Genomic DNA, 27,575 nt, shown 5'->3' with positions numbered 1-27,575 from the left:
TGATTTTCACTTTAAAATTGAAAAACAAAAATTGAAATAGGAGGCTTTTATTATGGTGAAAAATGGATGAGCTATTTATTTGATGTTATTTTATTTATTTCGAATAACAAAATAACCAGAAAACAGAAAAAAGCCTATATTCTGAGACCAGATACACTGTAAAAAATGCTGCGTTCCACACAATTCCTTCATGTTTTCCCAGCACAGATTAATTAAGTTAACTAAATCGTTTTTACAAATTTAAGCTTCTTTTTTAATTGGCTTGTTTGTCCATAGTTTAGTGAACATATTTTCCCCATTAAACGAAATAATTCTTGTATAAGATGATAAAATAATGATAATAATAATATTATATCTATATACGTTTTAGCATAGCAGCATTTTAAATCAATCCAGGCTCATTCTGAGAACGTAGTCCCATGGACGTTTCCGGAGACCGCGAAATACGTAGCCTCCGTGTGGAGGGCTTTCCCGCTGCAACCAGTTTGTCCGGTTAGCTCTTCGTGTACTCTGGCGGACTGGAGGCGCAGAGAGGGGCTGACCACGACGTCGACCGTGTTCGAGTCCGGGGAAGAGCGGTTCCACAAATCAGGTAAGAAAACAAAAACAAAATCCAAAAAATGAAGCGAACAAGTTCATCACAGGATGAGAATGTGGTCAAAATCTGAAAACGTGGTAAAAATCAGACGAGGGCTTTTCTTTTTCTGGACGGCTTTTGTGAATCGTCGTTGGTTGGGTTTAGGGACGGAGGAGGGTGGGTCAGTCGATTGGCCGGTCGCACGGTCAATCATTCTGTCATCCAGGCAGACAGGCGGAAGCTCGTTCGACAGTGGCCTCTAGCGGGTTTACGCGAGAACGGCGCGGGAAAAAGCGCGCACAGCGGCCTCTCACGGACTCGCGAAAACAAAAACTGCAAAAATACGTACCTCCCTGGACGTATTTCGCGGTCTCCAGAAACGTCCCCGGGACTACGTTCTCAGAATGAGCCTGGGTTGTTTTAAATGTAACAACTTTTATTCTGATGCTTTATGCAACATTTGCATTGCTTTACTGAACACTTTGTTGAAAATAAAGTTATAATTTTCTTAAAACAGTCAATGGAAGAGTTTCACGAATTATTATTTTACAATCTTTGTTTGCTGAAATAATGACAGAAAAACTCCTGGATGGTGTTATCAAGACTTTCAGAAAGAGGAAAACAATAGTGTGAGACTGATAACGGCAGCCAGGAGAGAGAATCATGTCAGATTTACTGTCCTGCACCCATAGACGCAGCATTGCACACATCTCACACAAGCGGGATTTAGTTTTTAATAATTTAATGTAAAGATGATATAATACACACATAAATACATATAAATGTTCATACGCTTTTAAAATCTTTCAAGGATTTAAGATACTGATGACTTTTCATTTAGGGTCCATGTTGCATATAGAATTTAAGATAAACTGAACCCAAAATATTCCTTTAAATTAACTTCCAGAGGCTTGTTTCTGAAACCCCGCGCTGAAGGTTTTGATGTGTTCACGTCTCCCTGCTCATTGTACTGCTTTCTCCCTTCAGCTAAAGGCAGGACAAACGTGGAGCTGCGGGAGAAGTTTATTCTCCCAGAAGGCACCACGCAGGTGATGGCCAGCTTCCGCTACAGAGGTCGAAGGTCACGGCCGTCCTCACGAGGAGCCTCCCCTAACAGGTCCAACTCCAGTCATAGCTGCGCTCCACAGAACAACCCGCCCGCACCAAACACACCCAAGGTATGATCATCGCTGAGATTCTGGCTTTTGGAGAAGTGGAAAAATCCTTCATGTTTGGGTCACATTTCCCACATAAAAATCTAATATATGGATATATATGCTAAATTACACACATATATGACGTACAAGTTCATATTTGGATTTCACACACAGTCAAGCAGGATATTATTCTAATTCTATGCAAGGTAAGTTTATATATATTGCACATTTCATACACAATGGTAACTGAAAGTGCTTTACATAAACAAGAATAAAAGTACACTCCCTGACAAAACTTGTTTCCTATCCAAGTTTTAGGAACAGCAGATCATAACTCGACTTCTAGTTGATCATTTGGTATCAGAAGTGTCTTATATGAAAGGTGAACACCTCTAGATGAGGCTTATTTGAGCACAATAAAATCTGATCATGTCCTGATTTTTATTTATTTGATTAGGACAGTAAGGTCTGACTCTGCTTAGACTAAAGTCTCATCACTGAACCTTCAATAACGTCCAGTATAGAATATGTGCTCATGCTGCAGTGGAAACAGAATGAATATTGTGTCTGACTCCATCATGAGCTTGGAGGACTGCATCCATACATCTCTGACATGACTCAAATCACTGATTAATAAAGTCATCTGGAATGGCAAAGAAAGCCTTCTTGCAGGACTCCCAGAGTTCATCAAGAGTCTTTGTGTTCATCTTCAACACCTCCTCCTTCATCTTACCCCAGACATACTCAATAATGTTTACACCTGGTGACTGGGCTGGCCAATCCTGCAGCACCATGACCTTCTCTGCTTTCAGGAGCTTTGATGTGGAGGCTGAAGTATGAGAAGGAGCGCTATCCTGCTGGAGAATTCTGTGGTTTGTAATGTAATGGGCAGCACAAATGTCTTGATACCTCAGGCTGTTGATGTTGATCATCCACTCTGCAGATCTCTCGCACACCTCCATACTGAATGAAACCCCAAACCATGACTTTTCCTTCACCAAACTTGACTGATTTCAGTGAGTATCTTGGCTCCATGTGAGTTCCAGTAGGTCTTCTGCAGTATTAGTGATGATTGGGATGCAGATCAACAGATGATTCAGCAGAAAAATCCACCTTCTGACACTTTTCTAAATCATCAACTAGAATTCAAGTTATTATTTGTTGCTCTTATTATTATTTATTTATTTATTTATTTATTTATTATTATTTTTCCCCACAATGATGCCACAAGAACTGTCATCTCTGGTCAAAAATAAACTTGCTGGTTGAATAAAAGTAACTAAGTCAGAATTTGCCAGGGATATTAATCATTTCAGGCTTGACTGTATACAAAATGTGGTTTATTTATATCATTTATAAACATATACTTCAAAATATTGCAAAATATATTTCATATATTCACTATAGTTTTTTTTCTAGACCATTGGAATTACAAATGTGTACATATATCCTTCAATATATTAGCTTTCATTTTACTTTTTCATATATTCACTTTCATATTTATTTTACAATCATTGGAATTACAAACGTCTGCATATATGTTCAAATGTATTTTCTAAAATGTTATATATGTGTTCATATATGACCTTATTATATCGAATACATTTGAACAAATATGTACATATTAGTAATTCCAATGGTTGCATTATTATTTTTTTGCTAATATTTCAACATATGCATTGCATTATGAAATATTTTCTAAATATGAAATCCAAATAAGAACTTGTACAGTATGTCATATATGTATTTTTGCATATATTCTATTAGTGCTGGGAAAAAAATAACTATGATTAATCACATCCAAAATAACAGATTTTGATAATTTAAGTGTATTGTGTATATTTAATACACCAAAAATATTGCATGCATATATTTTAGAATTTTTTTATTTATATTTCCATATATTATATCTGTATAAGATACAAATTATATATGCATTTAAATATCTGTTGTATATATATATATAAATATATATATATAGTATAGTTTTCTTTCTGTAAATGTGTGTATTTACAGTATATATTTAAACACACACAAAAATTGTCCAAAAAAAAAACTACTTTTATTTTGTATGTGACTAATCTTTGCCCAGCACTGATTTCCATGTATCAGATTACTACATGGCTTTCCTGCCACCAGTCATTTAGCTTGTTTCCAAATCCTTGTGTGCTTCCCTGCTGCAGCTGTTTAGTAAGGTGACGTCCCATCTGAAATCAACCCTTCGTGGTTTGGAATGCACTACAAAGACAACAACTCAAATTACAATTCATTTCAACTGAGTTTCACTCGAAGTGGAACATGCAGTATGGCAGAAAAATAAGTACTGCTTTCTAAATTAAAGTGGCGAGTGGTAAAATCATCAGATGACTGAAGCTGCTGATCGACGTCAGTGTACTGAGATAAATGCGCAGGACTGCACGTGGGGATTGGAAAATACACAAACCACAAATTTACACTTTTACAATACAGTTTGAGCATAAGAAACAGCATTTATAAGAGAATTCATGTCAGATTTCAAACAGCCGATGTGAGCAGTTTTTAAGAAGACCTGCTTTTTCAGCCTGAAAAAAAAAGAGTTGCAGAAATAAAATACATGCTTTAAAGCCTACATTATTAAGAGCAATAGCATTTTCACCTGATGTAATGCATATAAATAGTTTTTGTTGGCATAAATTAAGCTATTTACCTTGTTGATTTATTTATTTATTATTTTTTTGTCTTGGGCAAAAATTAAATAGCATCTAAAAATTATATGTTTTGACATACAGTAATGTTTGTGTACTGTGCAAATGTAAAAATACACATGCATGAATATATTTGAGAAAATATAATATTAATATAATATGATGCAAATGATTAAAAAGTAATATCTATGTAACAAAATTGTATATATATTTTTCTACAAAAAAAAAAAAAAAAAAAATATATATATATATATATATATATATATTTATATATATATATATATATATATATATATATATATATATATATATATATTTATATTATATATATTATTTATATTATATATATTATTTATATTATATATATTATATATATATATAATACACAAACACATGTAAAATAAACTGATTTTGGATGCCATTAATCCCTGCCCAGCACATTTTATTTATTCCAGATGTAATTAAATTTGTTTTTCTGTGTTATGAAGATTCTGTTAAACTGCACATGTAAAAATATAAAAATGTATTATTATTTGCATTATAGAATTAAGCCGAAATGCATTTTTTGTCTTGATTTTAGTCCAAATATCTAAGCACTCTTAATTCAAGAAGGATTTTCTAGACAAGCAAAAATACTGTCTTGTTTTCAGAAATAATGAGTCAAAATTAAGTGAGTTTTTTCTTAAAATGAGCAAAATAACAAGAATAACAAGAACAAATTTTTTCACCCCGTTGGGAGATTATTTAGCTTTTTTTAATTAAAACTCTGGAAACAAGACAATATATTTTTTTACCTTGATATTTTAATATTTTAACTAACAAATGTTTAGCTATGTGGACTAGAAACAAGACAAAAACTCATTTATTTAAGTGTATATTGACCTTATTTTTCAAGTAGGAGCTGATGCAGCCATTGGAATGTTATTGGCTCGAGACTTCCAGTCTCATTCACTTCCATTGATTTTTAGACGTTAAAAGCAGATTGTAATGTTGGTTGATGGTGCAAAATACAAATATAAACGTAACAAATCTGCTTTTTATGTAAAGTCATGAACACTTGTATGTAGAGCAAGCAGTTCGACCGTTTATTATTCCTAGTCATTTCTCTCATAGGCAGCTGAATCAGACGTTCTAAATCAATCGCAAAAGCGAGCGCACATTGCAGAATAAGGTCAATAAAGCAGGTTAATAAACACCTTTAGTGCATCTATGTCATCTTACAGTGTCACTTATGCAGGGAGTTCACAAGGATTTCAAGCATTATCACTGACTATCCCATCAATATGTGTCGATTTATAACCGTTTCCTGTATTATCTTCTGTTTTTCCTTTTCTGTTGCAACCCTTCGTACGTGGGTTTGATCCACAATTGTTTCTCACAGACTCCCCAACATTTAACCCGCAATTATGATAAACCCTGGCTGACAAACAGCAAATCAGCCACTCCTCTTAAATCATCCGACTCCTTTGACAGCCAAGGGTCGTCCAATGAGGTACGGTGCTTAAAAACAAAACAAACGAGTGAAAATCAGCATCTAATCTCCGCCTCCCGCTCCTGACCTCTGTTTCTGATCTAATCTCTTCCTGTGTGGATCTGGGATTGAGTTCAGGCTCTATCTCTGGCTTTGCAGTGATGCATGGAAGTGCTCCGGCGGATGTGTTTGCTTAATTCTGATCTTTAAATCTCTCGCTCTCTCTCTTGAGAAACTGCGGTGGTGGTGGTGGTGGTGGGATTTTGTCTTGGAAATCAGAGAACGGGGCCTTTTTAAAGCATCACTTCCTTTCTGATTCTTTCAAAGCTAACAGGACATTAATGTGCTTTCTGCCACTAAAGCGCAGTGCTTGTGGGAAATTCCTCTAAACTCTCTCTGGCTTCATTGAGTTCACTGTAAGCAGCATGCTGGAATTTGTCTTTGACATGCATTTATTCCATCGTTTTGACTTTTGGGAGTAACAAATGAGGTGTGTGACTGGAATACAGGAGTCACTCCTAAACCCACTGCTGTCCACTTCAATGCTTTTAGCCAGGATTTCTGTGTTCAGTTATTAGCCCTTATATATAGCCCTTATATATATATATATATATATATATATATATATATATAGATTGTTTTCAAATTTTGCCCAAGTGCTGTTTAAGAGAAAGAAACATTTTAACACATAATAACGCAATTTTACACAAATTTAAACAAGATACATTTAATAATGACTCATTTATAATAGCTGATTTCTTTTGTCTTTACTATGATTACAGGACAAAATATTTGACTACTTAGTATTCAGCGTAAAGTTCAATTAAAAGGCTTAAAGGTGCAGTATGTAAGTTTGACACCCAGTGGTTGAACTACAGTAGGTATTACATTCCTGGATCAAAACAAACACAAGCACAGGTTGCCAGATTGAGGAGCGGGTCTGACTTAAATCTTGTTCTAGCAACGGTAGGCGATAGAGGGAATATTTTCCATATTAAAAGGAGTTTTTGTTTTAACCAAACACTTTGAATTGATAAATTAGAAACGGCTTCAATTTCTCAACAACAGAAAACTATGACGATCACCTCAGGTACAGCTCATGTGCTTTATTCAGCGTTAAATGCTAACAACGTGAGTTTGAATGTCATTTTACATGACGTTTATTGCCATATACTGAAAGCCGCAGCAGTTCACCTCAGATCTGGAAAATAAAATAAACCAAAAGAGGTTTAATATGTATTAATTAGATTATAAACCTTACCATTTTGTGAGTGAGTGCATACTCTGTGCTTCTGAATGCCTGTATTTACACTTCTGTCTGGTGCAAACAGCCCAATTGCTCATCACTGCGTATCTCTTAATGTAGTGTGTTGCTAGGACACACGGTTACAATATACAATTACATATAGACTGTATATATGAAGAGTCTAGATGCAAAAACCTAAGTGCCGTCTGAAATTTTTATCGAAAATTAGCATCTTCCTTAGGCTGTTGTGTAGTTTCAGTAATTTTACCCTTAGTGAAAATAATAGGTTATTTTCATTGCCTTTAAAGTGAAAGAGGGGAAATACTATGAAAATGTCCTTGTCCAGTTAAACATCACTTGAGAAATATTTGAAAGCCTTAAACTATACTTAGTATGTCTGTATTATAGTTCCTGTCCCAAGTAGCACACTTCATATGCACTTACCGACTAGCAGACTAACTATGACTGCTCTTTGCATGCTTATTTTAAACCCACAAGACTGTATTTTAGCTCTTACAAGGGTGTTTACTTTTACCCATTAGTGAAAGTGTGGTTCAGGGAGCCATTTGGGATAGACACGTCATGATTTTGCCAATGATGCGATCCTGGATTAACATATATGTTGATCATAGAACATAATTTTTGTAGGAAAATGTAATCCATACTCCTAAACCTAACCATAACTGTAAATTATTCCCAAAATCAAAGGGGATAACAGTCACGTAGAAGTGCATGACCCTAACCGTAAGCCTCAGCTTAACATAAACTGTAAACTTATCCTTTAATTCTGATTGGCTGATTGGAATGTTGTTCAAGAATCAACATAGATATTAATCCAGGAACATTTCCCACTTGGCGTTTGGGACAGGGCCTTAGTAACCACTTCTCAGCCAAATATTAACATTTTTTATTGTTGTAATTGAACATCCACGGCCTGCCTCCTCATTGTCTTGTTCTAAAATGGGTTGTTTCTAAATCCTGATTTCTTACAGAGCACTCCGATTCAGGGCAGCAAGCTTCGTCTTCCAGGATATTTGTCAGGAAAAGGCTTTCAGGCGACAGAGGATGGAGCCCTGATCAATGCTGCGGTCATGAAGGCCAGAGGTCAAGCTATAGGTGAGGCCAGAAAACACTCTCTGCTCTGCACTCAAGTTTAACGTCCACGTGAAATCAGAACCTACAATCAGCAAATCTAAAGTTGGTTTTGCTATCTCACATTGTTATTTTTAAAGTAAACAAAATCAGACTTTGTTTAAAACTATATATTGATTATTCATAGCCACGCCCCTTTTACCATTAGTGTGTTATGAGGGAATGATGCGCAATAGAAAGCTCGGCCCGCTACTCAATATTCCACTTCATATAAGTCTCAGCATCTTCCAGTTCACGCTGACTTTACCTGCTGCTGTTGATGTTCGATATGTAGAAATGTTCATTGAATTATTATAGAAATATTATTTTTAATATAATAGTTGCATGACTTTAGCCGCAATTTTGACTCGCCGACAGGTTTTGACAAATCGCTGACAAATTCCTGAAATCACAAGCAAATCGGTGATCGTTCATGTGAGTAACAATCGCACAGTGTGAACTATCAGAGACGCCATCTGAGAGAATCGCTAATATTTGGCATGCTAAATACCTGGAGCTGTCGGCGATTCAAATCATGCCGCGTGAAATGTGTTCTAACTGATAATAACATCGACAGCCAATGAGAGAGCAGCATCCACTAGTGTGGATGTTGGGGGAGAAGTCAAAAGCGCTCATTTTCAGCTTATTTGGACCCAAGAAATGGAGGAAAAACTAGTGTAAATTTGGCAGGAGCACCCGTGTCTGTTCGACGTGTCATCTGAGCAATATAACAACCAGGTCACCATAGAAAAAAACCAAAAAGTGTTACTCAAAAAGTGTGCCCCGCTCTCCCCTACCTCAGTTTCTCTATTTAAATCATAACCAATCAAATGCTCGCCAGTATCTGACAAGCCCCGCCCCCTTCTTATCATTGGCTTCTCATTTAATGTGCTATCTATATCTATAAGTAGTGTATCTATAAGACAAAATGCTATTGGCTGTTTTTTAAAGGGAGGAGGAGCTACACTATGCCCCTCCCTCTCTTCATGTTTCAATTAAGATTTACGTCAAACACTTAAAAACAATGCGCACTTCACAGGACCTTTAATATTTCTCCACAGGGTCAAGTAAGATACCAAGCAGGCCTGGCAGTAAAGCTGGAAGTCGAGGGAGCAGCCGGCGAGGCAGCGACGCCTCGGATTTCGACATTTCGGACATTCAGTCAGTCTGTTCGGACGTATCGGAGACAGTGACAGACTCAGGCAGACCGACGCCACGCTCAGCCTCACGCCAACATGGTGGAAAACCCTCCAAAATCCCAACTCCACAGCGAAGAAGCTCCACTACTAGTAAACTAGCCAAAAGCAGCAAGAGATAGTCAACAGTGCACAGGAAAATGCACTAAACTCAGACTGGACACACACTACAAAGTGTTATCGTTTTTAAAAAGCGTAGCAAGATGTAAATTATTCTGTTGTGGAAGTGAAAAAGGAAGTGTGTGTGTGTGTGTGTGTGTGTGTGTGTTGAATGCAACGGCTTTATGTATTTGTCCTGTATTGTATGTCATTAATATTATGTTGGATCGCTGGGAGAGGTCAGCGAACACACTGTATGGTGTTAGGTGAACTAACACTTTTCCACATGTTCGCGTTGAGAGAGAAGCTGAATCTAGTTATTTCCCTCAGGCGGACGTGCCTGATATGCCTCTGTATTCTGCCACAATTATTTATTCATCTATTTAAAGTGCAATGACAAGCTGCTGTTATGCATTTAAAGGGCAATACTGTAACCACTGCTATCATACACTACAGTTAATCCTGATCATGGCCTTTAAACCTGTATAACCACCCGACTGTAGCACCCGCAGCAATGCTAATTTCGATCAAATCACGCCTAACTGTGACTACAACTTTCAGACTTAAAAACATGTGCAATCATGCCTGTGTATTCTATAGTTCCCCTATGCCTGAGTGATGCGAATTGCTCCATTTTGTTTTTGTAATAAATATGCTTGCAGAAAACTTAGTGTATATAGAGTCCTTGCAGCCTCGCTTGTTTTCATTGTGTGAGTATATCCAAACAAAGAGGCATATTCACTGATGCACATTTACACAATAATGTCTCGGGTCCGCGATTAACAAGTCTTAAGAAGAAAATAAAATGTTTTATGAGACTAAAATGCTCTCTGAGCCTCTGGCACTCGCTGTAGCAGTTAACAGGACCAAAGCAATCTTGTGTGCAGATGCCAGATGGCCTTTAATGCAGGCTGGATTAATGTCAGTATGTCAGTGTGTAATCAGATGAGATAAAGTCAAGTCAGTGATGTGTTGTTAATCCTCGAGGATCTCCTGTAGGATGTGGGAAATCTATCCAGACAACAGATAGCGATAGGAGAAAAAAGTTTTTTCGTTTGGTTGTCATCAAGTTCTGCACCAATCACTAGCCGGTTAAATTAGGCCTGCACGATACATAGAAAAATAGTGTCATCGTGATAACGGTATATGCAATAGTCATAACGTTTACACTTGGGCTGCACAACATATCAAAAAAGTATCGTTATCGCGATAATGGTACATGCAATAGTCATATCATTTAAACTAGAGCTGCACAATATATTGGAAAAGTATCGTTATCGCGAAAATGGTATATGCAATATTCATATCAATTAAAAATAGGGCTGCACTATATATCAAAAAAGTATCATTATCATGATAATGGTATATGCAATATTCATATCTTTTAAACTAGGGCTGCACAATAAATCAAAATTTTTGTTATCATGATAATGGTATATGCAGTATTTATATCATTTAAACTAGGTCAGCACAATGTATCGAAAAAGTATCGTTATCATGATAATAGTATATGCAATAGTCATATTGTTTAAACTAGGGCTGCTCAATAAATCTAAATTTTCGTTATCATGATAATGGTATATGCAGTATTTATATAATTTAAACTAGGTCAGCACAATGTATCGAAAAAGTATTGTTATCGCGATAACGGTATATGCAATAGTCATATCGTTTAAACTAGGGCTGCTCAACATATTGAAAAATTATAGATATTGCGATAATCGTATATGCAATATTCGTATTTAAACTAAGTCTGCACAATATATATATATATATATATATATATATATATATATATATATATATATATATATATATATATATATATATATATATATATATATATATATATATAAAAAAGATACTGTAACCGCAATAATAGTATATGCAATAAGCATATGGTTTAAACTAGGGCTGCACAAAAATGTTTTCATCATGGTTCATACACATTTTTTCCTTATCGGATAAAAACCAGCCTGATCTCACGAGAAAGGTCAAGTCTTTAAAGACCGTCAATTGATACATCCATCACAAGCGGAGGATGGGAGAAAACAAACAAACACTGACATTACTTGACAGAATGTGCTCAAAAAGCCAAGGCAGATGGAAATGCCTTGCAGAGAACAAAGTGGTGTGGATTTTATGGATGACTCTGTGAAGAGTATTTGAGAAATGCAGCAGTCAGAGAGGTTAAATGTAAGAAAATTAAGCTGGATTGTGTTGTTGATGCACAGAAGGGAATACTGCTCAGCTGGGGGAAAGATTTAAGGTCATGCCAATGAGCTGCTTTCCTTTCAAAGAGTGCATAGGAATTATTTAAATGGAGAAATTTAGTGACAGAACTTTCACTTTCACTCACTTTATTAGGTACACTTGTCCAACTGCTCGTTAAGGCAAATTTCTAATCAGCCAATCACATGGCACCAACTCAATGCGTTTAGGCATGTAGACATGGTCAAGACGATCTGCTGCAGTTCAAAGCGAGCATCAGAATGGAGAAGAAAGGGGATTTAAGTGACTTTGAACGTGGCATGGTTGTTGGTGCCAGACGGGCTGATCTGAGTATTTCAGAAACTGCTGATCTACTGGGATTTTCATGCACAACCATCTCTAGGGTTTACAGAGAATGGTCTGAATAAGAGGAAATATCCAGTGAGCGGCAGTTCTGTGGGCGCAAATGCCTTGTTGATGCCAGAGGTTAGAGGAGAATGGCCAGACTGGTTCCAGCTGATAGAAAGGCAACAGTAACTCAGATAAGCACTCGTTACAACCGAGGTCTGCAGAAGAGCATCTCTGAACACACAACACGTCCAACCTTGAGGCGGATGGGCTACAGCAGCAGAAGACCACACCGGGTGCCACTCCTGTCAGCTAAGAACAGGAAACTGAGGCTACAATTCACACAGGCTCACCAAAACTGGACAATAGAAGATTGGAGAAACGTTGCCTGGTCTGATGAGTCTCCATTTCTGCTGCCACATTCGGATGGTCGGGTCAGAATTTGGCATCAACAACATGAAAGCATGGATCCATCCTGCCTTGTATCAACGGTTCAGGCTGGTGGTGGTGGTGTAATGGTGTGGGGGAGATTTTCTTGGTACACTTTGGGTCCATTAGTACCAATTGAGCATGGTGTCAACACCACAGCCTACCTGAGTATTGTTGCTGACCATGTCCATCCCTTTATGACCACAGTGTCTCCATCTTCTGATTGCTACTTCCAGCAGGATAACACACCATGTCATAAAGCGTGAATCATCTCAGACTGGTTTCTTGAACATGATAATCAGTTCACTGTACTCAAATGGCCTCCACAGTCAAAATGTTAATGTTTTCTATTGTATTCAATAGTGACATTTTTGTTAAATGAACTGACAGTAACTATATCTGTACAGAAATCAAATATCTTGAGGAGATCAGCTTGTTTCTGAAGAAGAATCTTTGTATTGTTCCTTATTTTCCATAGCAGTTTTATTGATCTTTCTCTGCAATGCGATCATGTTTATGAACATTCGATTCAGTCGCCTGTGGTAAAAATGCCAGAAAAACATTAGTCAAGCTCTACAAAAAAGTGTTCACGACTATACATTAAAAGGTTTGCAACATCAAGCAGCAGAACAAGCTGTTTTAACATCTAAAAATGAATGGATGTCGATGAGAGCGGAAGGATAGATTCCAATGGCTGCATCCGCTTGTATGTGAAGAATAAAGTTAATAGTATTACACAAAGATGTGTATTATTACACTGAAAAAAGTGTTGCACGCAAAACTGTTGCAAACTATTTATTTGTGTTGAATTTAAACAAACAAATTAAATTGAGCAATGTTCAACTCAATTTGTTTGTTTAAATTCAGCCCAAATAAATTGTTTACAACCACTTAATGTAAAAAATTGAGTAAATCCAAGGAATCATCTTTGAATGAGGTTTTCAGTGTACTAAGGTATTAATATAGGCCTTTTAAAGGAAAATGGGTCTTCCACAAAGACAAGCTGATGCACCCTTAATGTGGTTTTTACACATTTTGTCCAGGTATTACATTACATTTTATCATAGTCACAAATGAAACTGAAACTTAAACCCCGTTAAACGATTTTTAACGAGCATTAATAAATTTGGTTGGGAGCATTTGACTTTATTATCATTCTGTGCATGTCATTTTTAAAATAAAACAGGAGCTACTTAGTAAAATGTTCATGTTTTCAGTTTTTTTCTGAAATAGAAAATGTAAAGAAGTTGAAGCGTATTGACTCACACTGCAGAAACGGCTTTTCTTACTCAGAGTTTTAGTCTTGTTTCAAGTCTGAATATCTAAAATTGATTAAAGACAAGCAAAATAAATAAATAACATTATTCGGCTTACCCCATTGGCAGATTATTTTGCTTGCTTTAAGGAAAACTTACTTAATTTTGACTGAATATCTCTCGAAACAAGACAAAAATGGTTACTTGATAGAAACTGCAAGAATTTTTAGATCTTTGAACTAGAAACAAGACAAAAACTCCAAGTAAGAGGAGCATTTTTTTGCAGTGCAGTCTTTTAAATGAATGTTCCTGTTTCCTGTGTCCATTATAAATGCCGTTCTGCTAGAATATCTCCTTAAATACCACGTTCACCTTGAGGCCTGTGGTGAATATAAAGAGAGTGAGTGAGTTTGTGGATTGCAGAATGTTTGCAGAGCTCTGCTAGTGTCTATGCGTGACATACTACATCTGTCTCCTACTGCGCTATCTAGACAGAGATCCACTGTCTACTGGAGACTTTACAGAGATAGTTTGACTTTTATTCTTTATTATTTCTAGTGCCTATCATATCGACTTGTTCAGATGATAGGTTGAGCAATATCTAGTGAGTTAAAGTTGGTGTTGAATTTCCATTTTGTTTACTCATTTGTTAATCATGGACTTTACATGGCGGTTTGGAAACAACTAAACACAATTTACATTTATCCTGTCTACTAGTTCAGCTAATAGGTTGAGGGATATCTAGTGAGTTAACATTTGAGTTGGATTTCCATTTCATTTACTTAATTTTTCATTAATCATGGATTTTACATGCCAGTTTGGAAACAAATAAATACAATTTACATTTATCCTATCAACTAGTTCAGCTAATTGGAAGTTGAGGAATATCTAAAATTAAAATTTGGGTTGAATTCTCAATTTATTTACTACATTTGTCAAAAATTAATGATTTTACATGCCAGTTTGGAAACAAATACACTCAAAAATATCATGTTTTCTGTTTATTCAAACTAACCTTTTAAATGATATCTCAATTGTTGAGTTTTTTGGGGGGCAACTCAATTGTTTCATGTTCACTCAACTTAAATTTGTATGAACAAATAAGTTAACTTACAGTAAGTCCTTCATGGTTTTCCAACACAAATCCATTATGTGGAAGCCAGCATTTTTTACAGTGGAAAGTTGACATTACAGTGTAAACGCTATGGTGTTTACATTTATCCTATTAAATAGTTCAGCTAATGGGTTGTGTATCTAGTGTGTTAACACTGGGGTTGGATTTCCATTTTATTTACTTATTTAATTCGTCATTAATCTTGGATTTCACATGCAAGTTTGTAAATGATTAAATAAAACTTACATTACTCCTATTGGATTTTACCGCTAATGGGTTGTGTATATAGCGATTTTACATTTGGATTAGATTTCCATTGTATTTACTAATTTAATTTGTCAATCTCAGATTTTACATGCAAGTTTGGAAACAACTTAATACAATTTACATGAACACTATTGAATAGTTCAGCTGATAGGTTGAGCAATGTCTAGCGAGTTAACATTTGGGATGGATTTCCATTTAATTTACTTATTTAATTCATCAATAATCATGGATTTTACATGCCAGTTTGGAAACAACTACATACAATTGACATTAATCCTATTGAGTATTTCAGCTAATAGGTTGAGCAATTACTAACGAGTTAAAATTTGGGTTGATTTTCCTATTTATTTACTTATTTTGTCAATAATCACTGATTTTACATGCCAGTTCGGAGACAAAAACACTCAAATAATGATGTTTTCTGTTTATTCAAACTACTCTTTTAAATGATATCTTTTTAAACTCAATTTTTGAGGTTTTTTTGGGACAACTTAATTGTTTTATGTTCACTCAACTTAAATTTGTACTAATAAATTAACTTACAGTAAGTCCTTCATGTTTTTCCAACACAAATCGATTATGTGGAAGCCAGCGTTTTTTACGGTGTCAACTTGACATTCCAGTGTAAACGTTATGATGTTGACATTTATCCTATCAAATAATTCAATGGGTTGTGTATCTAGCAAGTTAACATTTGGGTTGGGTTTCCATTTTATTTACTTATTTAATTCGTCATTAATCTCGAATTTAACATGCCAGTTTGGAAACAACTTTTACACAACAATTTACATGAACACCATCGAATAGTTCAGCTATTAACATTCAGAGTTAACATTGGGGTTGGATTTCCATTTTATTTATTTATTTCATTCGTCATTAATCTTGGACTTTACATGCAAGTTTATAAATGATTAAATAAAACTTACATTACTCCTATTGGATTTTACCGCTAATGGGTTGGGTATATAGCGAGTTTACATTTGGATTAGATTTCCATTGTATTTACTAATGTAATTTGTCAATCTCAGATTTTACATGCAAGTTTGGAAACAACCTAATACAATTTACATTAAGACTATCGAATAGTTCAGCTAATAGGTTGAGCAATGTCTAGCGAGTTAACATTTGGGTTGAATTCCCATTTTATTTACTTATTTTGTTGTTAATCATGGATTTTACATGCCAGTTTGTAAACAAATAAATACAATTGACATTAATCCTATTGACTAGTTCAGCTAATAGGTTGAGCAATGACTAACGAGTTAAAATTTGGGTTGATTTTCCGATTTATTTACTTAATTTGTCAATAATCACTGATTTTACATGCCAGTTTGGAGACAAAAACACTCAAATAATGATGTTTTCTGTTTGTTCAACTACTCTTTTAAATGATATCTTTTTAAACTCAATTCTTGAGTCTTTTGGAACAACTTAATTGTTTTACGTTCACTCAACTTAAATTTGTACAAACTAATAAGTTAACTTAATTCCTTCATGTTTTCCTAACACAAATCGATTATGTGGAACCCAGCATATTCAGTGTGTCTACAATTCACATTTATCCTATCAAATAATTCAGCTAATGAGTTGAGCAATGTATAGCGACTTAACATTTGGGTGGGATTTCCATTTTATTTACTTAATTTCTCTTTAATGGTTGATTTCACATGCCAATTTGGAAAATATGAATATGAAAAATATGAATATAATCATTGTAAAAATGTGTGTGAAATGTCCATGATGCAGGTACTGGAGCTACACATCACAGCCCACCTGAATCAAGCATAAATGCATCAAAATGCATTAAAAGGGCCTCTAAATGGCAGTGTCTGATTGCCGGAGGATTGTGTGAAGAATGTGGAGGTCAGTGTTTGCATAGGATAATGTGCTGAAGGCCTGTTGGGCCCGAGGGTGGAGTGGAGCTCATGGATCAAGGTTTCTTCTGAAAAGGATCAGGCTGAAGTGGATGTTGGGACCAGAGATGCTTCTTTAAAATTGCCTTTATGATCACCGCTTGAACAGCCAGGGGAAACAATATCTGCAGTGAACTGCTTCACAAGAATATGTAAGTAATTATAACATGTTTATTGAAGATACTATAGTTAAAGAAACTGCTTCAGTTTATTTAAGATGGAGCTTCAACTATACTGATGGAGAAATAGCACTCGATAATGAGCATAATGTGGATTATGTCAGAAAGCAGAACTGTACTGTGGTAGTTATTGTATCTGTGTGTGTGTGTGTTAGAGCTTTTTAGTAGTGATTGTCAACAGTGTGCAGAACTGCCAATATTCTGCTGTTAATACAATGCAAAGAAGATATGTAGCATGTAATTGCTTCAACATAATTGCATGAATTCTTTAATAAAACACACACGCACAAGGTCATTTCTTTAAAGTTACATATTTCTGCTGTTTGTATTTTACTGGATTACACTATAAAAATCCAGAGGTCTGTACAATTCCCTCATGTTGTCCACAAAACAAATCAGTTAATTGAACTCAGTAGTTTTTACAAATTTAACTGGGTTGAACTTAAAATAGTTAAGTTGACCTCAAAAAAACTAAAGCATTGTGCATATTAAATAATGCATAAATAATGAATATTAAATATACATTGTGCATATTAAATAAGTAGTTTAAATACAGTAGTTTGTACACTGTAAACAAAACCCGTAATTTTACGGTTTATTTCCGTCAGCTGGAGTGCCGAAAAAAAGTAAAATAACAGCCGTTAAATTACAGAAATTTGCCGTACAATAACGACTATTAAATTATAGAAATTTCCTTAAATGTATGGTACATTTCTGTAATTTAATATCCGTTTTTTTTTTTGTTTTTACGGTAAATTTCTGTAATTTAATGGACATTATATTTATTTTTTCAGCACTCCAGCTGCCGGAAATAAGCCAAAAAATTATGGATTTTTTTCACAGTGTACAAACTGCTGTATTCAAACTACTTATTTAATATGCACAATGTATATTTAATATGCATTATTTATGCATTATTTAATATGCACAATGTATATTCAATATGTATTATTTAATATGCACAATGTATATTCAATATGCATTATTTATGCATTATTTAATATGCACAATGCTTTAGTTTTTTTGAGGTCAACTTAACTATTTTAAGTTCAACCCAGTTAAATTTGTAAAAACTACTGAGTTCAATTAATTGATTTGTTTTGTGGACAACATGAGGGAATTGTGCGGACCTCTGGATTTTTATAGTGTAATCCAGTAAAATAGAAACAGCAGAAATATATAACTTTAAAGAAATGACCTTGTGCATGTGTGTTTTATTAAATAGTTCATGCGATTATGTTGAAGCGAACTTTCAAGTTTATGAAGTGAATCTCACCAACATTCTTAATTCAGCCATTTCAAATGTGTTTGCGAGTGAATTACACGCTACATATCTTCTTTGCATTGTATTAACAGCAGAATATTGCCAGTTCTGCACACTGTTGCTCATCATGTTGTGAAATTTCTCATTTCAATCCAAAACTTATTGAATATGATATACTGTATTTCAGTTACAGCTGTTTATTGAACACTAAATTAGCACTTAATATGCTAAATTCTTCAGATGTCTATTATTATTCAATCTTTCTGCGTTTTACAGGCACATTTAAATCCTGAACATCTTTGGTTTCCACAACTCCAGCTTTGATCAAAATGCTGGTTCCCTCGGTCCTCCTGGCTGTCTTCGGCCTCATCATATGTCAGGAATTACCAAGTAAGAATCTAACTGAGCAGAAAAATCAGCATCCTGTGAGGATGTGTGTAAAGGAGATACACCTCAGATGTTTTGATTAAGAGAATTGTCTGATTAAAGCCTATGAGAGAGTACATAGGCTAATCTTATTGACCAGTAGGGGGAAGCACGGACCAGTTTAAGCCATTTCTGGATTTTCAGTGCACTTGGGCTACTTGATGAAGACTAGAATCAGTCATGGCTTGTGTGTGTGTGTGTGTTCATCTTGAGTTTGACTCCCTGTGGGGACTAAATGACCCCACAATACCAGTATTTATCAATAAAAATTATTGATTGGATTTACTAAATGTTTTTAAGGTAAGTGTTCGCAAACACAATATATAAGCTGATTTTAAATGAGCTAAATTTAATTCATTTGTTTAAATTCGGCACATATAAATTGTTTGTAACCACTTACCCTAATATTATCATTTTTTTAAAGTAAATCCAACTAATAATTTTTTCCCAGTGTATTTTGACCATTTTTTTGGTCCCCATAAGGAAAATGCTCATAGAATCCCTCAGAATTCCTTCATTCATTCATTTTCTTTTCGGCTTAGTCACTTTATTAATCTGGGGTCGCCACAGCGGAATGAACCGCCAACTTTTCCAGCATTTGTTTAACGCAGCGGATGATTCCCATCACTGGGAAACATCCATACACACTCATTCACACACATACACTACGGACAATTTAGCCTACCCAATTCACCAGTACCACATGTGTTTGGACTGTGGGGGAAACCGGAGCACACGGAGAAAACTTTAGAGGTGCTGTAAGATTGGGATAGGGAAATCTGTACAGAGTAAAAATCTGTATGTCTGTGGGAAGTCCCCATAAAGATATCTGTACGTGTTTGTGTGTGTGTCAGCTTGATTCCACACGAATCCAAATCAGTCCATTAGGCTTTTCTTTTGTTCCTTTTCTTTTCATGAATAACACTAGGTTATATGCTTAATTCTCTGCATTTGTTCTTTGATTTCTCTGAGGGTTGGGGTTAGGGAGGTAGGATTGCAGTGGGGAGATATATGGAGGAAGACTATACAGTCTTTACAGAATAAAAATCTGTATGCTATGGGAAGTCCCCATGAAGATAGCTGTACAAGTGTGTGTGTGTGTGTGTGTGTCAGCTTGATTCCATATCAGTCTAAATGCTTCCATTACGCTTTTCTTTCCTTTCTTTTTCTTTTCTTTTCATAAATAACTGTAAAAATATCCATAATTAAGTAGTTTTCCGTATTTTTTCTTTTCTTTTCCACATTTATTTATGATTTTAAATTGCATTATATGACCCTTGAATCATTGTTGACCTTAAAAACTGACATTAAATGACATTTTTAATACTTTAAAGGGCCCATAGTTTACCTCTTTTTTCTGATGTAATATTAATATTCTGGTTCTTCTGAGTGTGCCAGTTTAGGTTCAGTTTAAAACACAATTCAGATTATTTTATTATAATGTGTTAAAAAGTGTCATGTTGGGGGCGTGTCCACAGCTCGCTGATTTAGGGGTGTGTTACTTCACATGTAAATTAGTTTCGGCTTCCCGCCAATGTAACAAGGGGGCGGGGCCATGAGCTCACCCGCTCTGCGTTTGCAACAGAGTCAGACAGGCAGACTGAGAGAAGGAGTGAGAGGATCACCATTCAGTCATACATGTACGACTCTGACACAGACCAAGCAGAGAGTACAAAATCATTTGTGTCTGTACAGTTTTACAGCCAACTGTGTGCTAGTTTCAAGTGCCGAGCTTGTACACAGAAACTAATAACCACGCACACTGAATTAACTTTGACTGAGGCACCGGATGCGCCGCTCGAAGCCTCGACACGGCACACCAGACACTCTCTGTGGCGCGGCAGAAGCATGAAGTGTCCCGAATCGTCGCGCCACGCATTTTTGAATTCTAAACAGGTTTCTGCAGCGGTCCGCGGCGCCCAGCCGTCGACTTGAGTGTACCCTGATAGAAACCTGTTTAGAATCCTAAAACGCATGCTAGTTAAGATCGCAGGGAGCTTCTGGGATTGCGAGAAATGCAAACGGCTGAAGTATAAGGTAGACTCAATGAGAAGTACACATGTTTGCAAACCTACCTAAAGAGACAACCAATAATTCCGATTAAAGCGATAATGTGGAGAATATTGATCTTGTGTTAAGCCCAATGAGCCTTGCATCTAAAAATAGAGCTAGCGTGTTCCTTTAGTGATATCGCTTCGACTCACGCTGAAAATGGCGGACGTGAATCAACAAACTGAGGATATGATGACGCGCCTGTCAATCAATATTGGTGGGCGGGGGGACCGCACTCCTACGTAAAGTTGCGGTCGATTTGAAAACCGCTCCAATTGGTCCACCGATTTTTATGTTGTTAAATTGAAAAAAAAGCACTGGGTGTGTTTATATCACCCCAATATGACGCTCTATACACCATACATGCACATATGTCTGTCCAAACAGCTTGAAAAGTAGATTTTTTACCATAGGTGCCCTTTAACGTGATATATCGTCTGTATATTACTCTACAAACACCTTGTAATAAACCGCCAGCACATTTTCAGTTATTTTACAGACTCATTTCTCTAGATATTAGCTATTACTTATACATTATATTATTTCAAACTACTAGAATGTTATTGAAAGTCAGTTTGTTAAACTGTAGAGTTGAATTTTCAGACATCAAAATCCCAAAATGCAATTCACAACCGTAATTAACAGATATTTTTTACAGTGTAGAGAATGAAACAACATGGTGGCTCAGTGGTTAGCAACAAGGTCACTGGCTGGGTCAGTTAGCGTTACTGAGTGGAGCTTGCATGTTCTCCTCGTGTTGGCGTGGGTTTCCTCAGGGTGCTCCGGTCTATGCGCTATAGGGGAATTGATGAACTAAATTGGCCGTAGTGTATGAGTGTGTGTGAATGTGAGAGTGTATGGGTGTTTCCCAGTACTGGGTTGCAGCTGGAAGGGCATACACTGTGTAAAATATGGATAAACAAGATGGCGGCGCGTTCGGTTCGCGAGGCTCAGCGTCTATCCAGTATCTGCAATTTTGCAGTATTATTCCTGCTCATTTCGGGTCTGTTCGTGCAGAACAGCGGTGCCTTTACATCGTACACCCGACAGGACATCTTGGATATTGGATTGTGCATTCCGGACAGTTTTATTAACAATCTTCGACTCATCCCTGAGATCGCCAGAACACACGGGCCTCAGAGCCCTACACGGCCGGGCGGAAGTGCTCGGAGGCGGCGCAGAGAACGTAAACAAAGACGGGGGAAGCGCGGCGGGCTAAGAGCTAAGCTAAAGCTAACACCACACCGGCTCTCTTTACCCAGCATCTTTCTCGCCAATGTACGGTCACTGGTGAACAAAATGGATGAGATTCGACTGCGCATCAACCACAGCAAAAGATTATGGAACTGTAATGTCATGATTTTCACAGAAACATGGCTAAACAGCGGGATACCAGACAACGCTATCTCGCTAACGGAGCATCAAACATTCCGAGCAGACAGAACGGCGGATGACTCCGGTAAGACCAGAGGCGGAGGATTATGCATTTATATTAACAAAGCTTGGTGCACAAACTCTGTCGTCGTTGGGAGACATTGCTCTGTTAACCTGGAATTTCTAATGGTTAAATGTAGACCGTTTTATCTGCCACGGGAGTTCACCTCCACCATAATAACTGCTGCTTATATCCCTCCCGACGCTGATGCCAAGCTTGCTATGAATGAACTTCATGCAGCCATCAGCAAACAACAGACTGCTCACCCGGAGGCTGCTTTTATTGTTGCGGGGGATTTTAATCACTCAAACTTAAAGACAGTGCTCCCCAAATTCCATCAGAACATTTTCTGCCACACAAGGGGAAACAAAACTTTAGACCAAGTTTACACAAACATGGCTGAAGCATATGCTGTGACCCCCCTCCCCCACTTGGGTCAATCAGATCACCTTTGTTTGTTTCTCACCCCCAAGTACTCACCCATCGTCAACCGTGTGAAGCCATCAGTAAGGACCATCAAAGTGTGGCCAGAGGGGGTGGACTCCACACTCCAGGACAGGTTTGAACACACAGACTGGAGTATGTTTGCTTCCCAGGCCACATGTGGCTCTCACACAGACATTGACAGTTACACTTCCTCTGTTCTGGAATATATCAACACCACCATAGACAGTGTTACAACCCAGAAACAGATCACCACATACCCAAATCAAAAGCCATGGATGAACAAGGAGGTGCGCCTCCTGCTGAAGGCACGCAACACTGCATTCAGATCAGGGGATGCACAGGCCTACAGCACTTCCAGGGCTAATCTGAAGAGGGGCATCAAAAAGGCCAAGCACTGCTACAAGCTAAAGCTAGAGGAGCACTTTTCCAACTCTGATCCTCGGCGCATGTGGCAGGGCATCCAGGCCATCAGCAACTACAAACCCAGCCAGTCCACCCCCACAGCCACAAATGTCTCCTTCCTGAACGAGCTAAATGACTTTTATGCCCGCTTTGAAAGAGACAATACAGAACCCTACACCAGGAACACTACCTCCACCGACCACTCACCTATCACACTCACCTCCTCAGAAGTCTACACCGCACTGAGTCGGATCAATGTGCGTAAGGCTGCTGGACCAGACGGTATCCCTGGGCGCGTCCTCAAAGCATGTGCAGAACAGCTCACTGGGGTATTCACAGACATTTTCAACCTGTCGCTTAACCTAGCAACTGTGCCAACATGCTTTAAAACCACCTCTATTGTGCCAGTGCCCAAACACTCCAGCCCATCATGCCTGAATGACTACCGCCCTGTAGCACTCACACCCATCATCATGAAGTGCTTCGAGCGGTTGGTCCTGGCACATCTGAAAGACTCTCTGCCATCCACACTGGACCCACATCAGTTTGCCTACCGTGGCAACAGGAGCACAGAAGATGCCGTCTCCATAGCACTGCACTCTGTCCTCACACACCTGGACAATAAAAACACTTATGCACGAATGCTGTTTGTTGACTTCAGCTCAGCATTCAACACTGTCATACCCTCTAAGCTAATGATCAAACTTAGAGACCTGGATATCAACACGTCTCTCTGCAACTGGGTTATGGACTTTCTGACTAACAGACCTCAGAATGTTAGATCAGGCCACATCTGCTCCACCACCGTCACACTCAACACTGGTGTACCACAGGGCTGCGTGCTGAGCCCCTTCCTCTACTCTCTCTTTACCATCGACTGTAGGCCTGTGAACAGATCCAACACCATCATCAAATTTGCAGATGACACCACAGTGATTGGTCTAATCAGCAATAATGATGAGACTGCCTACATGGAGGAGATACAGCATCTGGCCACTTGGTGCACCGACAATAATCTGCTCCTTAACACCAGCAAGACCAAGGAGCTCATTGTGGACTTCAGGAAGGGACGAACAGGCTCGCATGATCCCATCCACATTAATGGGATGGCCGTTGAGCCTGTCTCATCCTTCAAGTTCCTGGGGACCCACATCTCTAAGGACCTTTCCTGGACCACCAACACCTCCAGCCTGGTCAAGAAGGCTCACCAGCGCCTATTCTTCTTGAGGCAACTTAAGAAGAACCAGCTTTCATCAGCCGTCTTGGTGAACTTCTACCGCTGCACAATAGAAAGCATCCTGACCAACTGCGTCACAGTCTGGTATGGAAGCTGCTCTGTTGCTGAGCGTAAGGCACTGCAGCGGGTGGTGAAAACTGCCCAACGCATCACAGGGACTACACTGCCAGCCATAGAGGATATCCAGAAGAAACACTGTCTGCGCCGAGCACGCAGTATTCTTAAGGACACCTCTCACCCTGCTCACAGACTGTTTTCTCTCCTGCCTTCCGGCAGGCGCTTCAGGCTCCCCCGGACAAAAACCAGCAGACTGAGAAACAGCTTTTTCCCCAGAGCTGTCTCCCTTCTGAACTCTGCCCCTCACTGACTCTTTTGCCCCCCCCCCCCCCCCCCCCCCCCAATACACCCCCCACACTCCTCTAACTTATACTCCTCACAATCACTGCACTATTTAACATTTGCACATTTAAAGTTTGCACATATTCATTGCACTGATTCATTTACTTGAACTGGACATACCCACTGCACATGGACATTTGTAATTATGTTTATCTATCTGCACACTTCTGCTATTAATAGTATCCTGTACATATATTCATTTATTGTAAATCTGTTCATAGCTAATACAACCTGTATATAATGTTCATAGTACATCCATCTGTAAATATCACCATAGTTTTTCTATAACTGCACTTTATAACTTATACCTGTATCCTGCACTTGCTGCTATTGCACTGCTGGTTAGACCTAAACTGCATTTCGTTGCCTTGTACTTGTACATGTGCAATGACAATAAAGTTGAATCTAATCTAATCTAATCTAATATGCCGGATAAGTTGGCGGTTCATTCTGCTGTGATGAATAAAGAGAATAAGCCAAAAATGAATGAATAAAACATGACGTACGCTTAATTATCTGCATTTTTACTTGAAACTAACATTTCATATCTTAACTAAACACAAACTCAATGCAAGTCCATCGAAAATCTGCAGGGAAATCTTTTGAAATCTGTCCTAGGTTGCTTTCACTCTTTGAAATGCTGTTTGAAGCTAATTCCGACTTGATTTTCCCCGCTCCTTCTGCTTTTATTTTCAGCTTATGACCTGTTGGAGGAGTTCCGCTTGTCCGAGTCTTCAGGGGTGAGACGGGTCAACGGGTCCGAGCCTGAAGCTGTGGCGTATCGTGTTAACCCGTCCCTCCACCTCAAGAAGAGCACAAGGTATTTAAATCGTCCGTCTGACATAATACTTTTCCACTCCTTCTGCTTTTCCACTGACTGTAATCATGCTCTCCTCCAAACAATAGCTCTCATTTCCTGCTCCTTCGAGTCTCCTACTGCTGTAATATAGATTTTTTCTTTTTTCATTTCATCAAATACACGAGGGCTGCACGATATTAGATAAAAACAAATATTGCAATATTTAATATATTTTTTGCAATGCATATTGAGTAAAATTAACAGATGAAATGAATAGCTCTTTTATTTTAAAAAGAATAAATCATTTTAGGACCATTTTGGATGGTGATAATAGGATGATTCTGCAGTGGAGTGCATCTGCATGAAATGTTTTTTATTACTGATTTCAAAAACACTTACAATAAAAGATTGCAACCACTTTGAAACATCAGGAAAATATACAGTAATGGTGTTACAGTATGCATATTTCATTTTAAAGAAAATAATATATAAAAATTTATATACAGTTGAAATCAGAAGCATTAAACCCCCTTTACATTTTTTTTTCTTTTTAAAATATTTCCCAAATGATGTTTAACAGAGCCAGGAAATTTTCACAGTATGTCTGATAATATTTTTTCTTCTGGAGAAAGTCTTATTTGTTTTATTTTGGCTAAAATAAAAGCAGTTTTTAATTTTTTAAACACCATTTTAAGGTCAATATTATTAGCCCCCTTAAGCTAGTTATTTTTTCGATAGTCTACAGAACAAACCATCGTTATACAATAACTTGCCTAATTACCCTAACCTGCCTAATAAACCTAATTAACCTAGTTAAGCCTTTAAATCTCACTTCTGTCTTGAAGAATATCTAGTCTAATATTATTTACTGTCATCATGACAAAGAGAAAATAAATCAGTTATTAAAACTATTATGTTTAGAAATGTGTTGAAGAAATCTTCTCTCCGGTAAACGGTAATGGGGGGAATAAACAAGGGGGCTAATAATTCAGGGAGTTTAATAATTCTGACTTCAACTGTATATATATATATATATATATATATATACACACACACAGTTAAAGTCAGAATTATTATATATATATATATATATATATATATATATATATATATATATATATAGGTTATACTTTGAAAGCCATTTTTGAATTTTAAAACATTTTTAGTTTTTTTATGCCCATTAATAATCCAATATATGACTTAAAGTCAACAAAAATAGCCAGAATTGGAGTCTTTTGCAAAAAAATTCCCTCGTGAATAAAGAAAAACAATGCACTGAATGCAAGCTTTACAATAGTAATAAAAGAAAATCAAGTCAAACGTTTTTAAAATGAAAAGTAAAACGTAATGAAAAGTAGTAAAGCAAATCATGAAACAAAATGAAGTGTTAAATAAAACATGTTTTTCTGGGAGTCTAACAGTATTCAGCACAAATTTAAGAATGAAATTGTAAAAATTGGACACAGGCATGCAAATGATACAATATTTTGGTAACTTAATGGTTAAACTTTGCAAATACTCCACAACAATGCATGTTTTTAACTCCTACTGAACTATAATCCTGATTCGACATTACAGATCCAGCGATGTGACTATTGCGATACTTATGCTGGAACAATATACAGTTGAAGTCAGAATTATTAGCCCCTCCTGCATATTTTTCCCTCTGATTTCTAATTCTTAACACATTTCTAAACATAATAACATCTCTAATAACTGATTTCTTTTCTCTTAGCCATGATAACAGTACATAATATTAGACTAGATATTCTTCAAGATACTAGTATTCAGCTTGAAGTGACATTTAAAGGCTTAACTAGGGTAATTAGGGTAAAG

General features: G+C 37.0%; 2 protein-coding genes across 2 annotated transcripts in view; both read left to right on the top strand.

Moving 5' to 3' along the window:
- The window catches only part of dst (dystonin), a 360,347-nt gene extending 350,120 nt beyond the window's left edge, over window positions 1–10,227 (top strand). Inside the window, exons 103-106 of the mRNA XM_056470777.1 lie at window positions 1,565–1,755; window positions 5,800–5,910; window positions 8,128–8,251; window positions 9,328–10,227. Coding sequence (XP_056326752.1) covers window positions 1,565–1,755; window positions 5,800–5,910; window positions 8,128–8,251; window positions 9,328–9,584 — 683 coding nt within the window. The 3' untranslated portion in view covers window positions 9,585–10,227. The remainder of the gene's footprint in view (window positions 1–1,564; window positions 1,756–5,799; window positions 5,911–8,127; window positions 8,252–9,327) is intronic.
- Window positions 10,228–17,039: 6,812 nt separating this feature from the next.
- zmp:0000000760 (collagen alpha-1(IX) chain) overlaps window positions 17,040–27,575 on the top strand; it is a 52,721-nt gene continuing 42,185 nt past the window's right edge. Inside the window, exons 1-3 of the mRNA XM_056471292.1 lie at window positions 17,040–17,251; window positions 18,819–18,932; window positions 25,637–25,760. Of these exons, the coding sequence (XP_056327267.1) occupies window positions 18,872–18,932; window positions 25,637–25,760 (185 nt within the window). The 5' untranslated portion in view covers window positions 17,040–17,251; window positions 18,819–18,871. The remainder of the gene's footprint in view (window positions 17,252–18,818; window positions 18,933–25,636; window positions 25,761–27,575) is intronic.

Source organism: Danio aesculapii, chromosome 13 (genome assembly GCF_903798145.1).
Source record: "Danio aesculapii chromosome 13, fDanAes4.1, whole genome shotgun sequence".
Classification (NCBI taxonomy): domain Eukaryota; kingdom Metazoa; phylum Chordata; class Actinopteri; order Cypriniformes; family Danionidae; genus Danio; species Danio aesculapii.
This window is presented reverse-complemented; position numbering and strand designations above follow the sequence as displayed.